This window comes from Notothenia rossii (genome assembly GCF_949606895.1).
Source record: "Notothenia rossii genome assembly, chromosome: 1".
NCBI classification, from domain to species: domain Eukaryota; kingdom Metazoa; phylum Chordata; class Actinopteri; order Perciformes; family Nototheniidae; genus Notothenia; species Notothenia rossii.
Genome location: NC_136912.1, coordinates 58,879,887 through 58,906,875, shown reverse-complemented (window position 1 = coordinate 58,906,875; position 26,989 = coordinate 58,879,887). Strand labels below are relative to the sequence as shown.

Genomic DNA, 26,989 nt, shown 5'->3' with positions numbered 1-26,989 from the left:
TCCGCAGCCCGCCGCTCAGCCCTCCGCCGCCCGCCGCTCAGTGCTCCGCAGACCGCCGCCGCTCCACAGGACTACCGTGTCCAGAGAGGGGAAATATGCACGGTTCTTCCAGTGGGCGTCGCCTGATACCGTGCTGAAGTGTGCACTGATTTTTTCTTCCTGCAGCTGGTGTGAGATGTTCTGCATTTGCAATGGCAAGAGGTCTGTTTCCATGGGGGATCTTCACCAAGCCTCTGTACATCCAGGTAGGCTTCAGGAAATCCCACTCTGTGACACATCTGTTTACACGCGCGTTACCGGAAGCGACTGATCACTGTTATGCTCTATTCTGATTATCATTTGACCTTCATGCTGCATGTGGATTGCTGGTAATGTGCAGCCATCACTATAGGTTTTTGTGACTGAATCAGAAAGTCACTTGATGCTCGACAGGAATCAGCCATCCTCTAATCCCGTTGCTGTAGCAACCAGGTCCATGATGCATCCAAGCCTTGTGTTCATAGAGGATGTTTGAGAGGTTGAACAACTTTATTATCACCTTAACTGTTCACTGTGAGAGAACAAGAAACAGCATGCACTTGGAACAAACAAATATGAGCATATTTAATCCTGTAGAGACACAGCACTGAATCTCATCAAGCAGATGCTGAACATTATGTAACAGTTTGATGTGACACACGGGGTCTCAGGATCCAACATTTACACTCCACACAGACAGAGGATTATTACAAAGTCAACTTGGACCTCAATCTTTTTGAGACATAGGAGACTCAGAATGGGTTGGAAGTCACATCATCCCCCAAATTCTTACATGTGATGAAAGTAGGCTATAGTATTATTTTTATAATTATAAAATTGGAAAACATTTATCTTTTGTTGCTGGGTAAACCTGATATCCGATCTGTTTGGTGTAAGTAAATACAATATATTTATCAAATAAAGACTGCCTCTATTAACACATTTTTCTTAGTTTGAGTTCCTTTTTGGGGGCTCCTAACACGTTTTCATGTAATCACTTCCTGTATATCATTTATTTTGTATACTTTAGTTGTTATTTTACTTTTGAGGCCGTGAGACTTTGGAGGTACACTGGATGGAAAGAGTGATTGAGTGATAGAAAATAGAAAATGATGTGTACATTGTATGATTTAGCTCTTTGTGATTTTGAGAAAACATAATATATTGAAAACCAACTTGAATACATGTATGTCATATTGTCAAAGCCATACATATTCATAACTCTTTACTTTTAGCTTAGGCTCACTTATAGCCTACTTCTTCTTATTTAAAGAGGCCCTTATTAGGCTTTTTGGGGTTTCCTTTTCCTGTTTTGTGTTATACAGGTTTGTGTGCATGGGGTCTGCAAAGGCTAGCATCCCTGGCAGGAAATCCCAACGCACCATTGGACTCCTTTGTTTACTTCTGTAACATAGTGACATCACTATGTAACACACGCTTGGCTAAGGGGCGGGACATAAGCGGCTGACCAATCACAACAGAGCCGGCCAGCTAACCAATCACAGCAGACTGGGCTCTGGTTTCAGACAGAGGGTGAAAAGAGGCGCTGCAGCACAGGCAGCATGAGAACAATAAAGAGCTTTTTGAACATTAAAGCATGGAGACATGTCACAGGAGAGACACTACATACTAATATGATATTGAAAATGAGCAGGATATGTCTTCTTTAATACATTCCTGTATTTTATTCTATTCATTTTTCATATACTCCTTGGTAAAGGGACAGTTGGTGTTTTAGAATGTGCTATGTTGCAGGAACTTGTAGGTTATAAGTGTATGGGGTAAGGACTACTTTGGAGAAAAGATTGCTCTGTGTATGATTTTGAGCTTTGTGTTTTTATCAACTAACATATCATCCACTGATTTATGCATTCACACATTTATCGTCTGGACATTCGGCCCCACAGTCATTTGTGTCCCTCATTTCGCTCCAACAATGTCTGATCTCTCTGCTGCCGTGTGCTTCCTGCCTGCCCTTGCATGTTAGAGACAAAAACTGTCAAGTGCTATGAACAGAGTGAGAAATAGGCGGTCTCCAGGGACAGCCACCAGCACCGCTCAGCTTTCTAGGCCACCTCAGCCTTCCAGTGACAACTTCAGAAGTGTCATTTAGTCATCCTCAGAGAGAAGCTATTTCCACTGAAATACAAGAAGTCCTGCAAGCCGGAAATGTGTGTCCAGTTCCTATGCAGATATTTCATCTTTATGTTTTATAATTATGTACAGATCTACGAAAACACAAATATGTTTGATTCAGCACTATTTTCTTTTGGGAGATGAAAAAGATATTGTTTAAAAGTGACGAGTAAAAGCATGAACACTTCAGTGTCCATATGTTAAAGCTGATGCTGCATAGTGACATGTGTTGAGGCTAATTCTCTGCCTTACGTATTCAATGCAATTTAAAATTTCAACAAATGAACAAGCCATGTTAGCATCATTCTTTTTTTATTATTTACATTACTATTTAAAGGCTCTTTTCCACTGATGCTGCTGTATTTGTCCCATAGATTACATATTATATAGTTTATGTAGAATTCTCTATTTAAAGTAACCCATATATAACATGAATTATTATATCATATTTTTTCTGCAGAAATTATATGAATGTTAGTTTAAAGAAATATGGCAACTAGAAGCATTTAAACATTATGCATTTTGGAATAATTAAAAGTTATGATGATAGGTGAGCATTAACTGTAACTGCTTGTCATAAATAAGATGCACAGACTGCCAATTATCCATTTTTAGTTGGCTCTATGATGAACTACTAATGCAAAGATTTGCTGGCATGTTTTCACAAGCAGCAGTACAACAGGTAGAGATATAAACTACTTGGGTATTAGAGTGGACATTTGATACAAAGCCTACGAATATGCAAAAATGTTGAGGCTTTGTGAATACATCTCATGTCTTATAAACAGAGATATGACTAAATAATAATATTAAATGTATTTATAAAACATACCCATGGTTTAACAGAATCCCACAATGGAAATGTTGTTCTAGCGACTGCATTGTCTGCTATACTTAGGCTTATCTCTAAAATACAACTCAGCGATAGCGTCACATGACAACATTACGTGACATCAGTCATATGACATATTGTTGGTAAACATATGGCACACGAGCAGCGGTCTCCCAGTAAAAGTCCTCCAACAGTCTGACTCGTCCCCTGGTGAACACCGTTGTTATATTTACAGCATGATGACAGGCAGAACAAGTGCTGATAAAGTAATGTTCCCATGTGTTAATGTCGCAGTATTGAGTCAGCATGGAAAAGTGTGCGTGTTGTGTGTGTGTGTGTGTGTGTGTGTGTGTGTGTGTGTGTGTGTGTGTGTGTGTGTGTGTGTGTGTGTGTGTGTGTGTGTGTGTGTGTGTGTGTGTGTGTGTGTGTGTGTGTGTGTGTGTGTGTGTGTGTGTGTGTGTGTGTGTGTGTGTGTGTGTGTGTGTAGGAGGTGGTGGTGTGTGTGACGGGGGTCCTGCTGTCTAGGCTGTGATGAGTCAGATCTTGTAGTGTCAGACAGTGTTGCATTATTTTTTCCTTTAAAGTCTGTGACAAGTGAGGATGCCAGGTAGCCCTTGACATCAATCTTTTATGCACATACTGTAGGGCTGGTATTCATATTTGTCAGGCAAATTATGCTGTTTTCACTCCTCCAGCCCATCCTGTTGTTTTTCTGTCTTTTGGCTCTGCATATCAGCCCACAACTCCTCCTAAAAATTACGTTCCCACAGAACTAAACTGCATTCTCAATTACGTTTAGCTAGAGACGTATTTTCTCCCACGTTACGTTCATTATGAACGTATCTCAAATACGTTTCTTTTCTGCATTATCTTCTAGAAAAATATTTTCTCCCACGTTACGTTTCTTATGAACGTATCTTAAATATGTTTATTTTCTACATATCTTTGCCATGTATTGTCTTGCTTATAAAGATGATAATAGTCATTTATAAATATCATTTTAGAGCACACATTTGAAATCAGTATGCAAGGCTGTAATTTCACCAGTTGTTACTCTCATGAGCGAGGCAGAAAATAATAGTTTTAACATGCCAAAAAGCTGCTGTGTCGTTTATTGCACCTCAAACATAAAAAAAAATCCAGAGTTTCTGTTTCTTTATATTATATATATATTTTAACCTTTAAATATACAGTCTATGGTTGCAGCCCATTACCAAGCAACCTCTGAGGGATAGCTTTATAATCTTACATTAAGGATGAATGGTGTGCAGGCTGAAAAAACCGTGTGTCGAACAGTAATGTGCTGCTCTCGATCCCCTTTAATCTCCTCTCCCCCTCAGTGGGTCTTTCTGCAGGGTGTATGCATGATCTTTCAGGGTTCAGATGGTTTGAACATGCTGGCTTCCTTACCCAGCCGTGAGGGGGTGCAGAGGAAGCACTTCAATCAGTTCCCGGCACACTGTGTTTTTTCCGCCCACCTCACACACATGGCCACAGCTCCCAGTCAGTCTCTAATTAATAGCTGTCACAGCAGCCACAATCGATATCACCTCATTAGCCATGTTTGTGTAACTCTGGCTTCACAAAGGGTCAATACATAATCCCTGAGATACAAATGCATCGGGCAGAATTGAAATGAAAGCCACAAATGATCGATTAGAGAAAAGCCAACCATACATTGTTTCTCCGCAGAGTGTTATTACCATAATGCTTTTTGCTGCTGATGCATTTCACCTACGGACAGATCAATAGGAGGTATACTGGCAGCACTTGTGCGGTCAGTCACTGCAGTCGGGTCAGATTTGTAAATAAACCAATCAATACTTAAAGCAGAAATAGCATTGAGTTAATCATTGATGATTGGATCTTTTCTGCAGGGTGTTTGTAAAATGATTTGTTAGCTGAATTATGTCAATCTGACCTATTTTCTTACAGCAAAATTAGCAGTCAGAAAGAGACATGTTTGATTTCGGTATACGTGTGATAAAATAAGAAATCCCTTTCTTATTATTTAATCCATTCATTTTAGTGACCAAAGCAGTTGAGATAAACCATGCACTTATCAATATCTTTATATTAGCAAATGATCAAATCACTTTAAGAAATATGAAAGTAGTAGCTGATGCACCCTCAGAAAACATTTTAGGCTCTTTCAGTTCATTGTTTTGGCCCACAGTGACAAAAACAACAACAATTAATACTAGATAGAAGATATTCAGTCTAGAAATGATCGGGATTGTATGGTGGCCGACAGGTGCAAACACGCTTTAACGGCCCACAAATATTTCCATTAGGAGAAACATGCTGCAGCTTAAAAAACAATGCAAATAAAAAAGAAGAAATATGCCAACACACATGCTAATGAAGGAAAATCTTCACCAACTTGACGAAACATGCGCAGCGTTTACTAAAAGTGCTGCATTAAAGGCGAGCATGGAGAGAAACTATTACAGATATGGCTGTCTGAAAGCTTGACTTATGTATTATCTGATATGTGGTGTCAAAGACATTACATTGTTTGAATATCCATTTACAGGCAGACACAAATGTAATGGATTTGCAAATATGGAAGCAAAAAAAAAAAAGATGTATTAGGTTGAGTGTATTGGAAAAGAGCAGAGTGACTGTCTAAGCTACTTCTGGTAAACTGTAAAGTTGGGTCAGAAAATCTCTGAGGAAGATGCAGCACCAGAGTGTTACAGGAAGAAAAATTAGAAGGGGGGGAATAGAGAGACTCACGGCAATAAAGAATATTGGAAGTGAAAGGGAGCACAGGGAGTCCATCACTGTCAGGCACTGAGTGCAACAATCATTAATATCAGGACTGCTAAAAACTCTGTCATTTCCCACTAATGTTCTCCATTGGAAGGGTGCCATCATTGATCAGGCAGAATGTATTTATCAGTGTGGGAATTAGAAAGTCAATCAAAAGACAAGGTAATGAGTCTGGAGTCGCTCTGGATGTTGGTGCTGTGCCAGCCCACAAACAGCATTTACTGTTAATGACCGCCCAGCTATCTAGAAGCTTGTACATTAATGATGTACTCAGTGACACGGCCACGTTTGGAGCTCATTTGTGTTCCACTTATTCGTCTCTTCCCTTATTTATAGGGCAAATCATTTATCAAATAAATAATTACTATGTTGACTTTTTACTCATATTGTTATCTCTACATGCATGTTCCCTTTTATCTATAATGGTCCCAAGATGTGGGCCAAAGTGCTCCACTTTGTCATTTCAAAAGTGACAAAGGAAAGAATTTTAGTTTAAAGTACATTTATTGACTCATGCGCCATGATAAAATGTTAAAAGTATTTGGTGATTAGACCCCGATCCTGATATTGTATATCTTAAAGAGGATATGCAGCCGTGAGTATATAGGAAACCCCCCCAGGGTCTAAAGACTGGTGGTGATGTTGAAGATCTGGATTTGATGAGGAGATGGGATGAAGAGGAGGTGTGATGAGGTCTTTGGATTAGCTCTCCTGTCACTGGATGTGATGAAAGGAGGTGATGGGGGGGAGGCCGCAGCATGAACACCTGAAATCACAGCTGACTGCAGAAGAGAGGAGAACCATTTTAAAGTGTGACTGCAGAAAGATGATTGGCTGCTGGAGATTGAGGTGAAATGTAAATGGTTAAAGAGAACGACCGTGATGAGCTAATTATATGCAGCTGCGGAGTGAATGAATAGATATACCCAGTCTTCCTGAAAGAACTTGTGCTGAGCTTCATTTACAGAACTGTGCTGCAGATTGAAATACTAGTTGTAGTCCCTTGATGTTAAAAGTAAAAATAACAACAAGTCAAATCAAAAGCTGAGAGTCTCACAGGCTGAGGAAAGAAACTGTTCAGGTAAAAGACAAGCTGATAACTTTGCTTTTCTACAATCTCATCTTTTTTCTCATGTTTTATAGTCTAAGTGACTTTTGGGGACAAACATTTTGATAGCTGACAGCTGCTAAACGGGCTGTAAAGTAAACCTTCGAGCAATTCCACACCGTCAATGTACAATCACTACAAGTGCATGTATTTGCCCCCGAGAAGTGTAAAGAGCTCTCACTCGATACTGGACTAAACATTGTGGTCACCATTAGTTACTTGGACAAAAAAAAACATTTAAAAAGGTGTTTCCAAAACACAAGTGGATTGGGTTGGAACCAAAGTAAGGCATGTCTCTCTCTCCCCCCTTCCTGTCTACTCAGCTATACTCAAGCAATATTACGCCAACTATTATAAATTAAAACAAACACATGGGAAACTGGATTCTAAGTTGAATATACCAAATTAGCCTGTAATACTCTTTGTGCTTTTGTTGCGTGGTCAGACAAGACTCGAAATGAATGTTAATGGGAGGCGTGTGGCGCAGTGGATTAGTGTGTTGGTCTTGGGATCAGGGGGGCACAGGTTCAGATCCCACTGCAGTCAGCATGTCGTTGTGTCCCTGGGCAAGACACTTCACCCCAAATTGCTTCTGTGGGGATATCCCACAGTATTGAGTATGGAACTCGCTTTGGATAAAGGCGTCTAACAAGTGACATGTAATGTAAAAATGTTGCTGCATGGTGTCATGTTTGCCGGATAATAACTTTTGCTATAGCAACTCAATAAGGTGCTAATATGTCAATATTAGTGCAGTGATGTTATCTTCAAAGTGTGGGAGAAAACACATTTGGCACTTTGTTATTATTATTTTGTGGACAGTAATATATTGTGCAGCTCCCCAGACTGAATACTGCTTCTAAGAATGGTCAGGTTAAAGAATAAAAAGAAAAATCATGGTTAAAGCGAAAGAAGCATGACGCAAACACTATTATAAATCTCCTTGATGATGTATATGTAAAACCAATATATAACAGGCTGCCTCAGATAACCAGGCCTTTGCACAATCCTAAGAGTCCACTTTCAAACACTTTTTTAAATAGCATAGCTCTTCCACTTTTAAATGCAGATAATGTGCACATATTTTAATTTGTTAGGTTATTTTTGTATTACTTTTGTTGTCAAAATGTATATCTTGCAATAGTTTTAATGATATTTGTATATTTGCTTTTACTTCACATTTTTATTTATCTTACTATATTTAAAGGTGACCTATCATGCTATATTTGAACAATATATTGTAGGGCCAAACCTATATAAAGTATATAAATATAGTTTTTTTTTCAAAACACCAAACAGATCCTGCATTTTAGCCATTCCTCGTTTTGCTCTATATGCTCTTTCCAGCTCTGTTTTTGCAGGGGGCTGATTCTGTGAGCTGAAGCTGACCACGCCCCCCTGCAGGAGAGGGGAGCGTGTTTTGAAATCAGCTGCTGGGCTGCAGCGGGGAGAAGAGGGGGACAAAAACAGATCTCCGTCCTCCGTGTTTTATTCTTATAGAAGTAAGAAGAGAAGTAACGGGGCAGAAACCCTCCTTTTTACGCAGCGGTCCAGACATAGACATCAAACGGCGACACATATTCAGTTGCCAGTTACTTTAGCATTAGGGCAGGGATATCTAGATACTTTCCAAGATTTGACATAATGAATTGTGCTACTTTTAAAGCAAGCAACGATGTTTTCAAATCTGTAATCAAAAAGCTCCTCAAAAACGCTATTGAAGCAGTTCCTGCCGTTGCTACGTTAGTTCAAACTCTTGCTGTGTCCCAATTCAGAGGCTCCTGAGGACCCAGCCTCGCAGTCCGCGGAGGACCCAGCTTGGGTCCTCTGCGGACTGCGAAATGAGACGGTCTATGGAGCATGTCCTTGTGAGTCACCGGCAGTTACCCCTACATTTTGCCGCCCCCGTCACCTAGCAACCAGCTGCAGTCACAAGTGCCGGTAATAATTTCTGACACTAGGCAAAATATTTTCAAACTGTTTTCAAAACTGTTTTCAAAATTGTTTTCAAAACTGTTCAATATGGAGTCAGATCTAGCTGTACTTATTTTGGTGTTATATAATATGTTTAAATAATTTTCCCGAGGTCGCAAGAGGCCCCCGTGAAGAGGGCTTCATTCTCCCCGCGCATCTGGATAAATTGCGCAGTCTGCTCCTTGCTCCCTATCAAAACAAAATTGTTGCAGTAAGATTTGTATAACAAAAGCAGTTAAATAAATTAATTAGCTTTATAATGAATCCCAACAATATGAAAACCAAACAGGGTTTAGAAATATTTTCACTTCATATTATTTTATGTAGGCCTATGTAATATAAAGAAGACATCTCCAATTGCCCGTATATTTAAATATACAAATTAAATAGGTTTACTTTTCTTTCATGTCGTTTACTATTTGGGTGAGTACATTTAAAAACGAATCCAGCTGAAACCGTTGTAGCCGTTGATGGGACGTTACAAGCCATATATTTTTTTTAAAACTCATTCGTCACCGTCACCCGTTGCATCCTGGGATATGGTACACCGCGGAGTGTACATCAGATGTATCCTCTAAATCTGGGGAAAGAAGGCTGCATTTGCGGGCCGCACTCGGAGGAGTCTTGTCTTTTTTTTTAATTGGGACAGCCTTCGTTTGGCAGAAGTGACGTATGCGGTCTCCGAATGCATCCTCAGGAGGATGCGGCCGCTGAATTGGTACACAGCTAGTAACAACGGACTATGTTTCTTAGCGGATGCATGTCAATTTAAATCAATACATTGTAGTGCCGAGAGATAGGGAGTCGGAGGTGGTGCAATGAAGGTGCAAAAGGGTACTTTATTTAAGAGCAGCTAAGGTCATGTTGTCCGGTTGCAGTCCGGGCAGAAGAGAGAGAAGCCAGGAGGGCACACCATATATATAGACAACCACATACATGTCCGTGCGGAAACAATACCCCCAACTGTAGTTCCATGTGTGAATTATGTAACCCAGTGTATTAATAGGTGGTCACCACACAAGCCCCCCCAGAATTCAAACATGGCAAAAAACTCCTCGCGTCCGGGAGGAAGCACCACAGGGGCAGAGGAGGGTGGGGTCGCAGATGAGGGCCGGGCCATGGAACGGGCCGACGAAAGGGGGCCGCAGGAGAGGGTAGGGGCCCCAACGAGGGCGAGGGCATCCCTACCGGGGTTGGGAGTGGGCTGGAATGGGCCGTCGTAAAGGGTGGCCGCAGTAAGCGTCGTGGCGAACGAAGAACACCTCCGCCAGACGTAGAAAGCTGGGTCGCTGTGCTGCGACGTGGGGATGGGCGTGAATATCCCGGTGGTCCCCAGCAGGAAAGAGCGCTGCCCGGCCGCAGGTGAAGGCACAGCGGCAGCGGGCATGAAGTCTCCGAAAGGACGGAGCGGAATCCCAGGGAGGCAGGAACAGTCTCCCCGGGAGAAAGGAGCGCAACCCGGCTTCAGGCAGACGCACAGCGGCGGCGGGCACGAAATCCTTGGCAAGCCTTGAGGTATCCCCGGGAGGCAGGAGCAGTCTCCCCGGGAGGAAGGAGCCGTGGACGGAGGAGCGGCCAGACAGGGTCCCGGAGCGCTCCACCCATGGGCCGATGGAGCATGGGCAACGTCCGAAACTGTCGAGGCAAGACAGGGTCCAGGAGTGCGCCACCCAGGCGCCGATGAAAACGTGAGTGGCGTCTGGAACCGCCGTCGAGGTGGTGAAAAAGTGAGAGTGTCCACATGAGGTCAACCGGCTGGTCGAACCTCCTCTCCGGCACCGGAAAAAATTGTTAACAGTCAGATGTTAACAGAAATATGTCGACAGCCGTTAACAGCTAGCCGTTAGCCGCTAGCTGGCAGCCAATGGTAGCTGCTAGCCGTCGTTAACCAACGTGGTTAGCTGCAGCCGCACGTCCCGAAGAAACAAGCCCACGAGGCAGCAATCGGGTTCATCCCTACCCAGCAGGTCGTGCATCGTCTCCCTGTTGGTTGGAAGGCCGATGCGGGAATGGCGAGCAACGTCCCCAGCTCTTCTGCGGGGCGCGCACCGATCCTCAGTCCGCGTGCCGGTGGCAGCCACGGACGATTCCAAAAATCCCCGGCATTTCGAGAAAAAAACCTGAGTTTCTTTTGCCGTGTTCGGGTCCGTCCCGGAAACTTCACGAGACGTTGTCGGGGTCACCAGTGTAGTGCCGAGAGATAGGGAGTCAGAGGCGGTGCAATGAAGCTGCAAAAGGGTACTTTATTTAAGAGCAGCTCAGGTCATGTTGTCCGGTTGCAGTCCGGGAAGAAGAGAGAGAAGCCAGGAGGGCACACCATATATATAGACAATCTTACCTTTCTTCACCTAGTTAAAAATTTGTTTTTATTATTCATCCATATTTTACTAATCACTCCCCCTTCAAATGGACATATGTGTTAAGGTGACCAAACCGTTTGAGACCCACAGAGGTCACCACAACATACAACTATTTTTTAAATCAATAAAATCATTTTCTAAATCCATAAAAGCATTTCAATTCATATTGGGAGTCATATCGTTACTTTGTTGAGAATGTGGCCATGTAATAAGCGGGATAATGTGCAGCGACTTGGTCATGGTATGGGGAAAATAACACCTTCATGCCGGTTTAGATCCCTCCGCTTGGCGTCGGGCTCCTGATCAGCCTGTCGGTCTTCTTTTCCCCATAATGACCGCGTCGCTGCACATTATCCCTTACATATGATTATATAGAGTCATTATTCATTTGTTTTAAAGCAGGAGGCGCAAACGCTTGCCTCGGGGAGGGAGAAAAAGAGCCACAGCGGAGAATAAACAGAAGGACAACCATGCCAACCATGCAAGGGAAGTCTTCTTCGCAGCTTTTGTGGCAGACTACAGCGCCACTTACAGGCCTGGCATATGTACTACAGCGTCTCCAGCGCTTTCGAGCGGCAATGGCCGGCCGTGGCCCAACCTCTCATTCCCCTGATAGGTGGATAATTGAACAGACCAGACCTAGGTTGCATACCAACACAATTAGGAACATGCTCACATCTTACTATGTTGGTCTGAAGAGCTGAAGCATTCATACACAATGTCTCATTCTATATCCTGTGAAAAAATGATATACATTTAGCATTAAAAACTCGACATACTATTCCTAGCCTGAGGAAGATATGAATAATCAACAGATTTGAATGGAATCTCAAAAATGTTCATGTAGAATAAAGACAAAAGAGTGGTTATACAAATTACATTTATTGAAATTTAAACCAGAAGATGAAGTCTCAAATAATGTTTTAAATAAAAGGACATAAAACAAAAAGGTGGATAATAATAACATCTATTAAATGTACAGTTGCAAGAAAAAATATGTGAACCCTTTGGAACTACCTGGATTTCTGCATAAATTGGTCATAAAATGTGTTTTGATCTTCATCTAAGTCACAACAATAGACAAACACAGTCTGCTTAAGCTAAAACCACACAAACAATTATATGTTTTTATGTTTTTATTGAACACACCACGTAAACATTCACAGTGCAGGGTGGAAAAAGTATGTGAACCCTTGGATTTAATAACTGGTTGACCCTCCTTTGGCAGCAATAACCTCAACCAAACGTTTCCTATAGTTGCATATCAGACCTGCACAATGGTCAGGAGGAATTTTGGACCATTCCTCTTTACAAAACGGTTTCAGTTCAGCAATATTCTTGGGATGTCTGGTGTGAATCACTCTCTTGAGGTCATGCCACAGTATCTCAATTGGGTTGAGGTCAGGACTCTGACTGGGCCACTCAAGAAGGCGTATTTTCTTCTGTTGAAGCCATTCTGTGGTTGATTTACTTCTGTGCTTTGGGTCGTTGTCCTGTTGCATCACCCATCTTCTGTTGAGCTTGAATTGGTGGACAGATGGCCTTAAGTTCTCCAGCAAAATGTCTTGATAAACTTGAGAATTCATTTTTCCGTCGATGATGGCAATCTGTCCAGGCCCTGAGGCAGCAAAGCAGCCCCAAACCATGATGCTCCCTCCACCATACTTCACAGTTGGGATGAGGTTTTGATGTTGGTGTGCTGTGCCTTTTTTTCTCCACACATAGCATTGTGTGTTCCTTCCAAACAACTCAACTTTGGTTTCATCTGTCCACAGAATATTTTGCCAGTAGTGCTGTGGAACATCCAGGTGCTCTTTTACAAACTTCGAACATGCAGCAATGTTTTTTCTGGACAGCAGTGGCTTCCTCCATTTTATGACCAACTTATGCAGAAATCCAGGTAATTCCAAAGGGTTCACATACTTTTTCTTGCAACTGTATATGTAAAGACATTTGGTCAAATGAAATGACACTGAGCAAGTGATAACAGCAACGCCAGCGTGGATGAAGCTGGTGCAGGTCTTTCTTCATGCTCCGTGCTGTCCCCTCAGAGGAAGTGGGAAAACGGGATAAGACCTCTGGACGCCACGCTGTCTCAATGATCCACACTGTTAATATGAGAGGAACATAAATGTTTTAGGAAATGAAAAATATGAAGTTAACAAATAAAACACAGCTCAGGGGCAACATGGACGGTAGGTTTTCCTACAAAGTTAACTCAGCCTCCATTGATTTTCATATCAAATTAGCGTATTAATAAAATAAGCTATCATGGCTTATCTTATCAGTTTGAGTGTGTGCGCCGGTGTCTGAACGCTCACTCACTGCTAGCTATGTAGCTAACTGTTAGGCTACTTAGCTTGCATTGTTATGGATCTAAAGGTAGCCAAATCTAACTTTCATAGCACAGCTTTACTTCTCACTTAACACAATAAAGAAACAGACCGTATAGTACAGCACAAACAACACAAATGATCAATACTTGCATATATTTTCACTTGTAGTACTAGTATTATAATTGAAATGCTGGTTCTTCTGGAGGTGTTGTTGGCGCACCGCAGAAGCCTGCAGCCCTGGACTGTACAATCGCTGGAGGACTGGGCTGTCACCAAACTGAGTAGCCAATGGGAACGCACCCCTGAAAGTCTCAAACAAAAAGTGAAGGAGCGCAAAAGAGAAAGCTGCAGGAGCAAAAGTCTGATCATTGAGAAAGAAGAAACAAGAACTGCAAACAAAAAGATATGTTAAAACAAAGAAAAAATACTTATAGTTTACATGATTAGACAAATGATTAGTTTGCAACTTATAGTTTTATTTTTGAAATGTATTTTATTTTGCTTGACTCAGTTTTTTTTTTCTTTTAAACTCATATCATTTTGCTTTATTCTGAGAAAGTGTTGCTTTATCTTTATGATACAAAACTAATACCATACTTTTTTAGAGATTTGGGTATAGAGAGGCGAAATCCCTCTCCTTCCGGGAGCCTCCATGGGACCCCGGAATCGGAAAATTAGACATTGAAGTCAATGGAGAGAGAAAAGTTATCTTTTGATCCCGTTTGAATTGTGCCACGAATGACACACATGATGTTTGTCAATCTTAAACAAACATTTCCATGTAAAAAAAGTCACAGTTTGTCGTAAAACTGTTGAAATATAAGACTATGAAAAATACGCAACTAGAAAGACTACAAATCCCAAATCGCATTCTGGGTCGCGTAAGTGATGTCATAGGCGATAATGCTCCAAGACTGGTTGCGACTCGCAATTAAAGCAAATAGTTGGGTGGGTAGAAGGGGGTATCATGCACCCCCCTGAAATATACTTCTAATCAGCTTTTCTAGATTGGAAAAATTGTGTAGAAAACGATTAGCTATGTTAAAAAGTTGACAAATTGTCCCGGGTATATTTTTCCCCCAAATTAGTGTTTATTTACCCTAAAAATTTAGTTTCACTCTTTTTACACCTTTCACTATATCTCAGCCATTATTGCAGATAACTGAACAAATAAGGTATCCAGATCCATGTTTAGAGGGTCAAGGAACACAATAAAACTATTCTTAAAGTGATCACATGTGTCTGTGGCATGCTATTATGCTAATTAGTGCCGCCATTACAAGAAAATAGCATTTTAGTCTTGTACCAAGAACGATGTATTTTGCACTGACACAGAAATATTCTTATAATCAGTGTTTCCTAAGTGGAAAAAGTATGTAGAAAATGATGAGCTATGTTAAAATGTTGTCTGGATGTCCCACATGTATGTGTTATGCAAATTATGGCCACCATTACCAAAAACGGAATTCTCACATTTGTCACTCTATCTCAGCCAATATTGCAGATACATGAACAAATCATGTGTCTAGACCCATGTTTTGATGGTCAAAGATCACAATAAAACTATTCCCAAAGTGATCACATGTATCTGTGGCATGCTAAGCAAAATAAGAGATGCCAATATTGCAGTACAGTAAGTGAACACATAAGGTGTCTAGACAGATGTTGTGTATTTAACCAATATTTATTAGTTTTTTACTAGCCTACAGCAAGGGTCAAACATAATAATATAAGTATTGATGTACTCTTTCCCATTTCAGATAAGCAGTCAAGGTTTGGCTCTCCACTATCTGATTAATAATCAATCATCGTTTTCAATGCTATCATCATTCAAATTCCTCTTCCTCCTCGTCTTCCTGTTCATGCTCTGTCGTGTCCAGGAGATCAACCAGGGAGGTTGGCAGGACAGGACCACAGGACCACACTGCTCTCAACACTCCATCAGTCCTCATCCATCCCTGCTCCTCATCATAGGGGTTTGGTTTTTCTAAAATTGATTCATCAGCTCGCTTGTACAGGGCGACGCGATGGTTCACACGTTGGACGTGCGGCTTCAGAGCATCATAGCATGGAAGAAGGCGAGCGAGGTCACCCTTAGACTTGGCAGTGAGTTTATCGTCCTGCCCCACCATTTTGCGCAGCAACTTGGCACGGACTACGTCCACTGAAGACTCAAGACTCTCTCCATATATCAGACAGGTGAATTGCTCCAACTGCTTCAGCACCTCAGGCTTGACAATGCAGTTGTCACTGAGTTGACTGAACGCCCTGTGAAACTTCAGGTTCTCCTCCAGCTTTTTCAAGGGCCCCACCTTCCCCTTCCATTTGAAGCCACTGGTGCAGTCTTCTCCGCTGAACACATGGAATCCAAGAAGTGTGGCACAGTAGTCTTCTCCCAGGGATTCTGTGAGCTCAGAGAGGTTGAGAAGTTGTCTATGTTTCCCTGACCCCATATCCAGGTATATAGTCAGCCTGATGGCATGAGCGTGGTAAAGAAGAATCACAAAGAGTAGTAATATTCATGCCGCATTCGTCTCATTAGTATGCATAAAAAGGTGACAGGTCACACCTCCCCCAATTATGCCAATGAGCTAAGTCCCATTTGTTCGAGGTGTGAGATCCCAAGTAGGTGTGAGATCCGTCGATAGGAGGGGGTGATGTGTATTCACAGGTGTGAAAAGCCCCCACTGTTGCGCCTTATGGCGTGTGTGTGTGTGTGTGTGTGTGTGTGTGTGTGTGTGTGTGTGTGTGTGTGTGTGTGTGTGTGTGTGTGTGTGTGTGTGTGTGTGTGTGTGTGTGTGTGGTGTGGGTGTGGGTGTGGGTGTGGGTGTGGGTGTGTGTGTGTGTGAGCCTGGCCCTGCCCCCTCCTCCCCCCTTCCTGCCATCTTATCACTAGACAGAGGGGGGATGGAATTTAAAAACAGTTACCTTACACTTGTATTTGTTTTCTCTAAAACACAGTGTCTGTAAAGGTGGGGGAGACTGTCTCCCCCCTTCCTGCCATCTCTCTGTTTCTGCTGATGTGTAAAATATACAAAATAACGTTTTATATACTTACTTTCTTGTTAAAACGTGAGGAAGTTTGCAGCCTAAGCCAGCCATCAGTGTTCTAGTTTTAAGGTATTGCATACCTCGAAGTGGGTCTAAAAGTATCTTGCCAAGAGAAAAAAGCCAAAATCCGCCTAGGCCATTAAAAAGAAACCAAATTCTTTACAAAGTACTTCATATAACACTGTTTCGATGAAACAATGCATTCTTGATAACTTGACTTGACTAACATTACTTTTTTAAATATATGTTTTTAGATGCTTTACTTTGATTTCTTTCATGTTATTTTAACACAACGTTACTTTTTTCATATTTTTTCAACATCGCCCCCAAGTCTATCTCCAGACTCAAATCACAGCTTTGAAAAAGTTCAGTCAGAGCAGCCAAAAAACTGTCCACGTTTTACAAATGAACAGACACAAATGCAGACTTGACTACTTGGCAGTTGATTAAAGCAGATTTGTCCTTTTTCATCTCTCCAAGGTTTGGGTCCTGTTCAACACTGGGTACAGAAATATATTCAATATACAGTCATTTGTACGTAAAGATTTTTTAAGTTGTAAGCACTTAGAAATATACATTTGATTGCATTTAAAGTGGCTGTAGACAACTTATCATAATGAAGTAGTTGATTGCACAAATTTGTAATGGATGTAGAATAAAGACGACATTAGCATTTAAATTGGCTCCCTATAAGACTCGCTTTCTCTATGAAATTATGTTTGGCTCTGAGTAGTGTTCTCCCTTTCACAATAAAAGCCCAAACACAATACTTTCTGAATCACTGCAGGAAGTATTGTGCTAAAATGCAAATACAAATAGCTTACAGTAGCTCCCAAGTAGTTGAACAATTGGAAAACCGCAAGGACTGTGGAAACACCTACTGGCAAAGGATTGTGGATGCAAATTATGCAAAGAGGAAGAAAAAACATTCTATCTAAAGCTATATAACACAATCTGCATATTGACAGTATGAGTACAACAAAAACAGTATGCATTTTGATGCAAACGACGATGTTCAGTAAACGATCAATCAAAATCGAAGGATCCAATGTATTTTTAAATGGAGCAGAAATAGAACTAGTCTCCCAGTTCAAGTATCTTGAACAGGGAGTGTCATATTGTACTCGAACTTGACTTTTAAGAAACATATCAAGAAAGTATCCAATACCATTAAATTCAACTTGCAACATTTTAAACAAATTAGACCTTTTCTTAATTGTCAATGCTGCAAAGTCATACCTCCACTGTATGATTCTATCCCACATTGAATACTGTTTTAAAAACTGGTCGTTTGCTTGTGCCACACACCTGTAACCCATAGAACAGCTGTTCAAGAGAGCTGTCCAGGTGTTTGACAGAAAGCCACAGTCATACCACCACTGTACCATCCTTGAAAATCACAATTTCTTGAGTTTTGACAATTTTAAGTCTTTTAAAAGTATGTGTTTTTTTAAAATAATATTTACATGGGCTGGCCCCCCTCCCCTTGGGGGAATTCATCCACAGAAAACACACTGGACACAGCACTAGGTCAGAAACCAGAGGAGACTGTGAAGTCCACAACAGACGGACCACCTTTGGACAAAATGTCCTCTCCATTAAAGGCAGCTCATCGTGGAATAGCCCCCCAAACTGAGATACGGGATTATCCCACTCTCAATAGTTTTAAAGTTCAACTTAAAGAATGGTTGAGCAACAAACAGACGTGTAATCACCGCTAAATAAATGCACTTTAACACAGGGGTATCTCCTCTTGCACTTTATGTAGCGCTTTTATCTTATCTTGCACTTTATATATCATAGCTGCTACATTGTACTGCCATGTGGTAAATGCTTGTATGCTGCTCATGCTCTTTCTGCATATTGTGTATTTATTTTTGCTGTATATATAAATGTCATGTTCTTATATGCTGTATTTGACGGGACTACAGATGGAAATGAGCTCAAAGCTAAAATCCGGCTCATTTACACTTGTAAGCATTATTTTTGTTTTAAAGTGTTCATCAATGTGCACTACGGTGGCCCTGAAGAAAATTAAACATTAAAATATGTTATCGATGTCCCCATTCCCAGTTTGTTTGAGAATAATTGCGATGTTTACTATGTTTTGGTAGCTCTTAACAAAACAGAATTTTTGTGTATGACAACTTTACAACTGGTAGAAAGTTAAGTACTTTTTCTGAACAGATTTTCTTTAAGACTGTGACTCTTAACACACCATCCCCCCGAGAGCCAGACATACTCATCCCCTTTTCAGCCATCACAACAACAACCAAGGTGGATCTGTGAAATGAAACACCTCTTCCCAAAGTGTGACTTCCCTATCGAGAGCATAGGGCAGTAGGGTCTAAACCGATTGGCCAGATATACTAACATGCAGATGTACGGTATGTTTGAAAAAGACTAACCATTTATCCAGTTCAAGCTGTCTTTAAGATGTGACATCGCGCTCTGACTATTTCCCGTAAAATCGTGACAAACTATTACTTATTCTTAAATTTGACCTCTTGCTGCTTGGTTGACAATGATAGATGAAAAATAACTTTAAAAAAAAGAGTCAAACAGCGAGGGACATTATACTGGTGAAAAAACTCTCGATATTTTGTTTTTGTCTTTCTCTCCTTTTTCCATTATATTTTTGAAAAATTACATAGTGGTTTTTAGCAAAATACAACATGCAACTAATACATTATACAATATTACGACTTTTTGCGATATTTTCAACACAATATACTTGTACCTTTTTTGTGGTTGTAGGGCTTCAAGATATTTTGCATGCCATGCATAAACATGGTGTCATCTTTTTCTTGAAACTGACGTGCTGTCCGTTTTACAAAACAAGTTATTTTTCTGCTTCTTTATCCTCTGAATTTTCCTCCCCCGTCCCTCTTCCTTCAGCCAGCACAACAAGAATCAAGGTGGATCTGTGAAATGAAACACCTCTTCCCAAAGCGTGACTTCCCTATTGAGAGCATGCGTCTAGGGCAGTAGGGTCTAAACCAATTGGCCAGATATACTAACATGCAGAACGTACGGTATGTTTGAAGACTAACCATTTATCCAGTTCAAGCTGTCTTTAAGATGTGACATTGCGCTCTGACTATTTCCCGTAAAATGGTGACAAACTATTACTTATTCTTAAATTTGACCTCTTGCTGCTTGGTTGAAAATGATAGATGAAAAATAACTTTTAAAAAAAAGACTCAAACAGCGAGGGACATTATACTGGTGAAAAAACTCTCAATTCTACAGATGACTCCCCCCATTCAACGCAATAAGTCCCTCCCTCCACTCAGCAAAGCATCTAAAACTAAGGACCCCCACTAAGACGACAGTTTGAAAACTAGCCATGGATCTGAGAAAAACCAAGTCTCCCCCTTCGAGTTGCAGCCAGGAACAAACTCCTGGACTACCATCATCATCACAATTCTGGACACCCGAATTTTGCAGTACTACGACTGCTTATTTTGCTCCTTGGGCCAAGACGTCTCTGTTTATGGACAAAGTGAAATCAGTGTTGGTTGATATTGTGGAGGGGTGATACAGAGAAGAAATATGCAACGGATGCCGAGTCAGTCACCCCGGCCAGAGGCAACACGATTGTCTGAATGACATGCCCGATTTTTTCTTCAGAAACAATTACAACGCGTTAATGAAAAGACTCTGGCTCACCGACTTCATTACTGAGATCGACCAGACTCTTATTGATAAAGAAATGTTCACGGATGATTGGAGGATCCAAGGCGTTTCGGAGGCTTTTCTGCACAATCTCAAAATTGCAGACGCCCCAAGGAGAGACTTGAAAAGATCCATGCCGAGTTGGATGGAGAAGAAGAAGACTAATAACCTGCGGTTGATTGAAGCCAGGGATTTTTTCTTTTTCGATACATTGACTTTTTCTTTAAAGTAAAATAAAAATGGGGAACTACTATGCAAAACGCTCGATATATATTGATCAGAATGTAGTCAATACCCTTTTAATAAGTGTGGTGATGAGGACGATTGAAAACAGAGTGAATAGTGACTCCGTTTAAACAGAATGGCTGAAGTTTGTAAACTAGAAGACATTTTGGATATCGTTCGTTCTGGCAGTACTATTCCTGGTCATTGGGAAACGATTGTAAACGAAACATTTAAAGTGGTCCTGGAATCTTCATTTTCTGAAACATTCTGTAACATTGCCGAAGAAATGAAACAAACATTAAAAGTGTATCATGTGCTCTCATTGTGTGCTCTGTTTGTAGATGTAATGCATCTTTGTGTCAAAAACAACATGCACATGAATATTTTGACTGAAGTGAAAAAACTCCATCATGATATTTCCAGTAATCTGGGGAATTCTAAGCTGGAGACGGTCCTGGGGATGTTACAATCAGTATAACTATTGATTTTGTGTGTGAAAAAATTAAAATGTAAATTGGAAAAAAATAATTAAAATAAAAAAGGGTTTTTTACATTTTAAAAACTGTTGTCTTCATTGTAGCAAGGGGAGCGTGTCTGATACATGTGTATTACAGTCCTTCAACTGCACTTTTGTCTTCATTATAACAAGGGGAGGGTAACAGGGAAGATGTATGATACATGTGTATTGAAACGTGCGTATTATACCCCCACAGAAACACGGAATCACAGAAACACAGAAAACACTGAAACCACTGAAACACTGAAAAAACACAGAAACACTGAAACATCGACACACAGAAACACCGAAACACAGAGACACAGAACCACAGAAACACAGAAACACAAAAACACAGAAACACAAAAACACAGAAACACAGAAACACAAAAACACAGAGACACAAAAACACAAACACAAAAACACAGATACATAGAAAACACAGAAACACAAAAACACCGACACACAGAAACACAGAGACACAGAAACACAAAAACACAGAAACACAGAAACACAAAAACACAGAATCACAAAAACACAGAAACACAGAAACACAGAAAACACAGAAACACAAATACACAAAAACACAGAAACACGGAAACACGGAAACACAGAAACACAGAAACACAGAAAACACAAAAACACCGACACACAGAAACACCGACACACAGAGACGCAGAAACACGGAAACACAGAAACACAGAAACACAAATACACTGAAACACAAAAACACAGAAACACAGAAAACACAGAAACACAAAAACACAAAAACACAGAAACACCGACACACAGAAACACCGAAAACAATGAAAACACAAAAAAACAGGCTTGTGTGCTAGTATGGTTTTTGAATAAACACATCAGTATTTTAAAAAGTCGATGGGAGGCTGATACAATTTGACTTTTTAAAATGAAACAAAGATACAGGGGGGCAAAGTACAAACGCTCTATACTTTTTCTTACTAAATTAATCCTGGCAGGTTTATGTAAAGTATAAGTGTCTGCAGTTAAAGATTTATCTGAACAAGACACTTATATACACACTTACACTTAGACGAGCAGACAGGGAGCCAGATGAGAAAAGCAGAATATGCAGCTGCCATTTTCCACATGGAAAGGAGAAAGGGCCAAGTGTATTTGAGTGGACAAAAGAGAAATCCCAAATACAAAAAAATATAAAATTATACAATTTACAGATATGTATACAAATATATATATCCTATATACACCATGTATAATGATGGTGTATGATGTAGAAGGAAGAGAGAAGAATAAAGAAAACAGATCAACTTTATTATCGGATATTAAAAATTCAATTTCAAAACAAGTTGCCGCTCCTAAAGTTTTCTAGTATGTAAAGATGATTTCACATGACCAATGCAAAATATCACACTCAATACATGTGTGTCTCTGGGGGGTGCATTGTGCCTTTGATGTATATAAATAATATACCATAACCAAATACTATTATGTACAGTGGTAATCAGGTCGCCAGAGCAGGTCAGTCCAGTGTGCATGTTCCTCAGGGTCTCAGCAGTTACAGGTGAGGTAAAGAAAATAAAAGAGAAAAAGGTAAGTAACAACACTTTAAAGTAACAACACTGAATAATTATCTCTTTTAATAATTTTCTCTCAGTAATCACTCAACTACTGTCTTTCCAACAAACAGATTGACTCACTCTCACTATCATCACAATGAAACACGTCCAGAAGAATGTCATGCAAAGCTCCCTGCCTTCCTTCGACTCTCCCTGAACTGCCTGATCTTTTAATGTTCAATGTTAACCATTTGTGCAGATGGCATTAAGTAGAAAAGATCGCTGATGCTAATGTGGCGTTAGCCTACCTCCCGCCCCCTTAGCACCTGGTGGAGGGGGCGATGGCTACTCTTCAAATGTTTCACATAATACTTACCATCATGACTACTCTTACTGTTTAACATTTTGGTTAACTTCATGTTAAGGCTAATACAAATGACAAGGCTAAGTAATGTAATGTAATGCTAACTAACATGCTCGCTACTAGCTAGGTAGCTAACTTGACTATGTTCCATGCAAAACATGTACAGTATATTACCTGATATGTTTGGTCCAACGACTCCTGGTCCTTTCATCAGACGGGAAGCGATAGAACGAGCAAGTGGTATGATCACTTTTGTGATTACAACCTGGTACAAAGCACACAGGCATCTTGTAAAAGTGAATTTATTGGAGCAATCTCTTATATTTATTGGAGGGAATAAATCAGTCTTCTCCTTCTTTGCTTTAATTGCGAGATCTTCTTCTTCTTTGCATTGCAAGTCGCAACCAGTCGAGGAGCATTATCGCCTATGACATCACTTACGCGAACCAGAATGCATTTGGGATTTGTAGTCTTTCTAGTTGCGTATTTTTCATAGTCTTATATTTCAACAGTTTAATGACAAACTGTGACTTTTTTTTACATGGAAATGATTGTTTAAGATTGACAAACATCATATGTGTCATTCGCGGCACAATTCAAACGGGATCAAAAGATAACTTTTCTCTCTCCATTGACGTCAATGTCTAATTTTCCGCTTCCGGGGTCCCATGGAGGCTCCCGGAAGGGGAGGGACTTCGCCTCTCTATTGTGCGAGACCAGAGACCTGTAGTTCACTGAGCGGTTTCACACAAAAAAAATTGTAACTTCACAGTTTTACAACACATTTTTATTTTTTTTACTTGTTCTTTTAATTTGACAAACATCATATGTGTCATTCGTGGCACAATTCAAACAGGATCGAAAGATGACTTTTCTCTCTCCATTGACTTTAATGTATAATTTTCTGCTTCCGGGGTCTCATGGGTCGGAAGTAGATGGGCGGGACTTCGCCTCTCTATGGAGGGAAAGAGAGAGGGTTGTATTTTCTGACACTTGGTGACTTCCCTGACAAACCGGGGACACATATTCATGTATAAAAGATGTACAAGAGTGCATTTTTGCATGATAGGTCCCCTTTAAATATGTACCATTATACACCAAGGCAAATTCATTTCCAAAAACATCAAACTACAGATCATTTATTGAGTAGGAATCTGATTCATTTATCCATTTAAAACTGATGAACAACCAAACCTTCACATTGGCCGATCAAATTGTGATTTTCGGTGATATCAATCTTTGTGTCCAACAGACCAAGTTCTCCTACCTGCACATGAAGTACCTGTTCTTCTCGTGGCTGGCAGTGTTTGTGGGGAGCTGGATCGTGTATGTGGAGTACTCGTCCTACACAGAGCTATGTCGAGGGCACGACTGCAAAAACTCAATAGTAAGTATTTTATTTTTCATTTAATATGCATCGACCTCACCTATCCAGTAGGGATGCACCGAATATTCGGCCACCGAAAATTATCGGCCGAAAATGGTTAAAAAGGCACTTTCGGCCGAAAGGGTTTTAGCACCGAAAAAATATCACTGAATGTCAGAGAACAGGGTTACGTTGATCATACTCCGCATATTTGTCCGGGTGTTTTGATTTCAAGTGGTGGAGTAATCCCGAAGTGGTGAAAGTCTTTCCAGTTAAACCCCCTCAAGAAATGTCAACTGAACACGTTTTACAAAACGCAATCCGCGCCTCTTTCTCTGATATTTTGAAATATCTCCAAGCGGCAGACATGTTGGCTGTGAGCCAGCCGCGAGCATGGTCGCGCGCCGTGCTTGTCGCCGTGTTTTGATTACGTCATCACAACAACACGTTAGGTTATCAAACTTATAGGTGCATTTCTTGTTGTTGAAGGCCTGGTTGTTACAGTCTTTATTTACACTATTTTGTTGTAGGCCTACTGGCCTAGATGTTTATGTAGTTTTAAAAAGAAAATGCACTTGACTTTGAATTAATGTACAGTATGCATTCAAAAGTGCTGAATAAATGTTTTATGGACCCATAATAGTGATTATTATTTAAGTTAAGTTTTGCCATAATCATGTATTTTTCCATAATCAGCTAGCTGAACAACATTGGTAAAAAATGTATACATTATATATATATATATATATATATATATTTATATTAATCATTTTCGGCATTCGGCCAACTGTTTCCTATCTTTGGTATCGGTTTCGGCCAAGAATTTCCCATTCGGTGCACCCCTACTATCCAGGCCTCGTCCTATATGTCCTATAATCTTCTCTCCTGATGATATTGTTCTATTTCCAGTTTACCAATATTTCAATTGTATTTTCAGTGTGACAAATACAGGAAGGGAGTCATTGACGGCTCGGCCTGCAGCAGTCTGTGTGACAAAGACACGCTCTACCTGGGGAAGTGCTTCACCATGAAGCCCAAAAGCCAGGTCCGTTTTTAATATTTCAATAAATCAAACAATCCTCTACAGACTGCTTGTTGTTCAAGGGGTTGTTTTTTAGATATTTAAGTGCGGTTGTTCTGTCGGATGAATGTGCATCGGTAGGTTCTCGTTCTTCTCCCATATGAAATGTCTGTATTCTCACTGTAATGCAATATTATGAAATATAAATACTTGGTAACTTGCCTTACTCCCTCTTCCTCGTCTTGCAGTTGTCATGCATTAGAACCCTGCTGTTGACTGTGCCCTGCTTCAACACATTGGTGTTCAAGTTTGCTTATAGTGTAAAACGTCTTAAAATGTGTTAAATGTTATTAACGATTTAAATACAGTATGAACAATTAGGGCTGTCACAAAGCTCGACATCACAATCTATAGGAAATACACTGCACCTCATACAACGAGTATATTCATTTGACCTGACACATTTCTATAAGGTGTACTCTGGGACCTGGGGAGACTTGGAGGGAGTCATTAAGTGCCAGATGGAGGAGGCTCCTCATTATGATTTGGGAAATGCGATGCAGCACAGGAAGGAGTCTGCGGCCTTCAAACAGCCCACCAAGGGGACATCTGTGGAGAGGTTCAGAGAGATGATCCTCAACCACCTAAAGGTCAGGAAGCCTCCATCTAACAAAATACAATCCAACATGGAGGGTGATTAAAAATAGTTTTTAAAACGTTTATTTCTTGACAGTCTAAAGTGGGGGATCAGGCCAACCTTGCAGACCTGGCAACACAAGTCCTGTCCATAACAGACGCCAACAAAGACGGCCACATCTCGCTGCCTGAGGCCCGCTCCACCTGGGCTCTGCTGCAGCTCAACGAGTTCCTGTTAGCGCTGGTCCTGCAGGACAGAGAGCACACGCCCAAGCTGCTAGGCTTCTGTGGAGACCTGTATGTGATGGAGAAGGTCCCGTACTCACCCCTGTACGGGATCAGTCTGCCCTGGGTCATGGAGGTGTGGATCCCGGCCGGTGTGCGCCGCAGCATGGACCAGTGGTTCACCCCCTCCTGGCCTCACAAGGCAAAGATCTCCATCGGACTGCTGGAGCTGGTGGAGGACGTCTTCCACGGAACGTTCGGCAGCTTCCTCATGTGCGACGTGAGCGCCACCAGGTTCGGATACAATGAGCGTCACGACCTGAAGGTGATGGACGCAAGGTACATTGTTCCTGAAGCCATTTTCCAAGAAAACATTAGACAGCAACGATGCGATGTGGATGAGGATTGTCTCTACGGGTCAGACTGCCTCACTTCCTGTGACCTCACCAAGCACCGCTGCACCCCCGAGGTCACCAGGCCCAATTTAGCCAAAGCCTGCGAGGCCCTGAAGGACTACACTCTGAGGGGGGCCCCGGCTGATGTGAGGGAGGAGCTGGAGAAGCAGCTGTACGCCTGCATCGCTCTGAAGGGTTCCTCAGAACAGATGGAGATTGAGCACTCACTAATTCTGAACAATCTCAAGACTTTGCTTTGGAAGAAAATCTCTCATACGAAAGACTCCTAAGTGCTGAGAGGCACGACAACCATACATATGTTTTTAAATATTGTACAATCGTTACATAAGTTTAGTATTCACCTTATATCCCTTTGACATGTGTAACTGATGGTAAACCCTGAAGCTGTCAGGCATGGTGACTTTATTAAATTAAACAAGTAATCTTTGTCAGTA

General features: G+C 41.0%; 1 protein-coding gene across 4 annotated transcripts; it reads left to right on the top strand.

The window, feature by feature from the left end:
* Positions 1-26,989, top strand: dipk1ab (divergent protein kinase domain 1Ab). 4 transcript variants are annotated; one of them, XM_079652646.1, is made up of 5 exons: positions 1-245; positions 24,144-24,278; positions 25,195-25,302; positions 25,752-25,928; positions 26,012-26,989. In XM_079652646.1, exons 1-5 carry the CDS (start codon positions 192-194, stop codon positions 26,822-26,824), a joined length of 1,287 nt encoding a protein of 428 aa, XP_079508772.1. In that variant the 5' UTR covers positions 1-191; the 3' UTR covers positions 26,825-26,989. The 4 variants fall into 4 exon arrangements, with proteins under 4 accessions (XP_079508772.1, XP_079508774.1, XP_079508773.1 ...); XM_079652648.1 differs by lacking the exon at positions 1-245 and adding an exon at positions 23,060-23,131; XM_079652647.1 differs by lacking the exon at positions 1-245 and adding an exon at positions 23,870-24,037.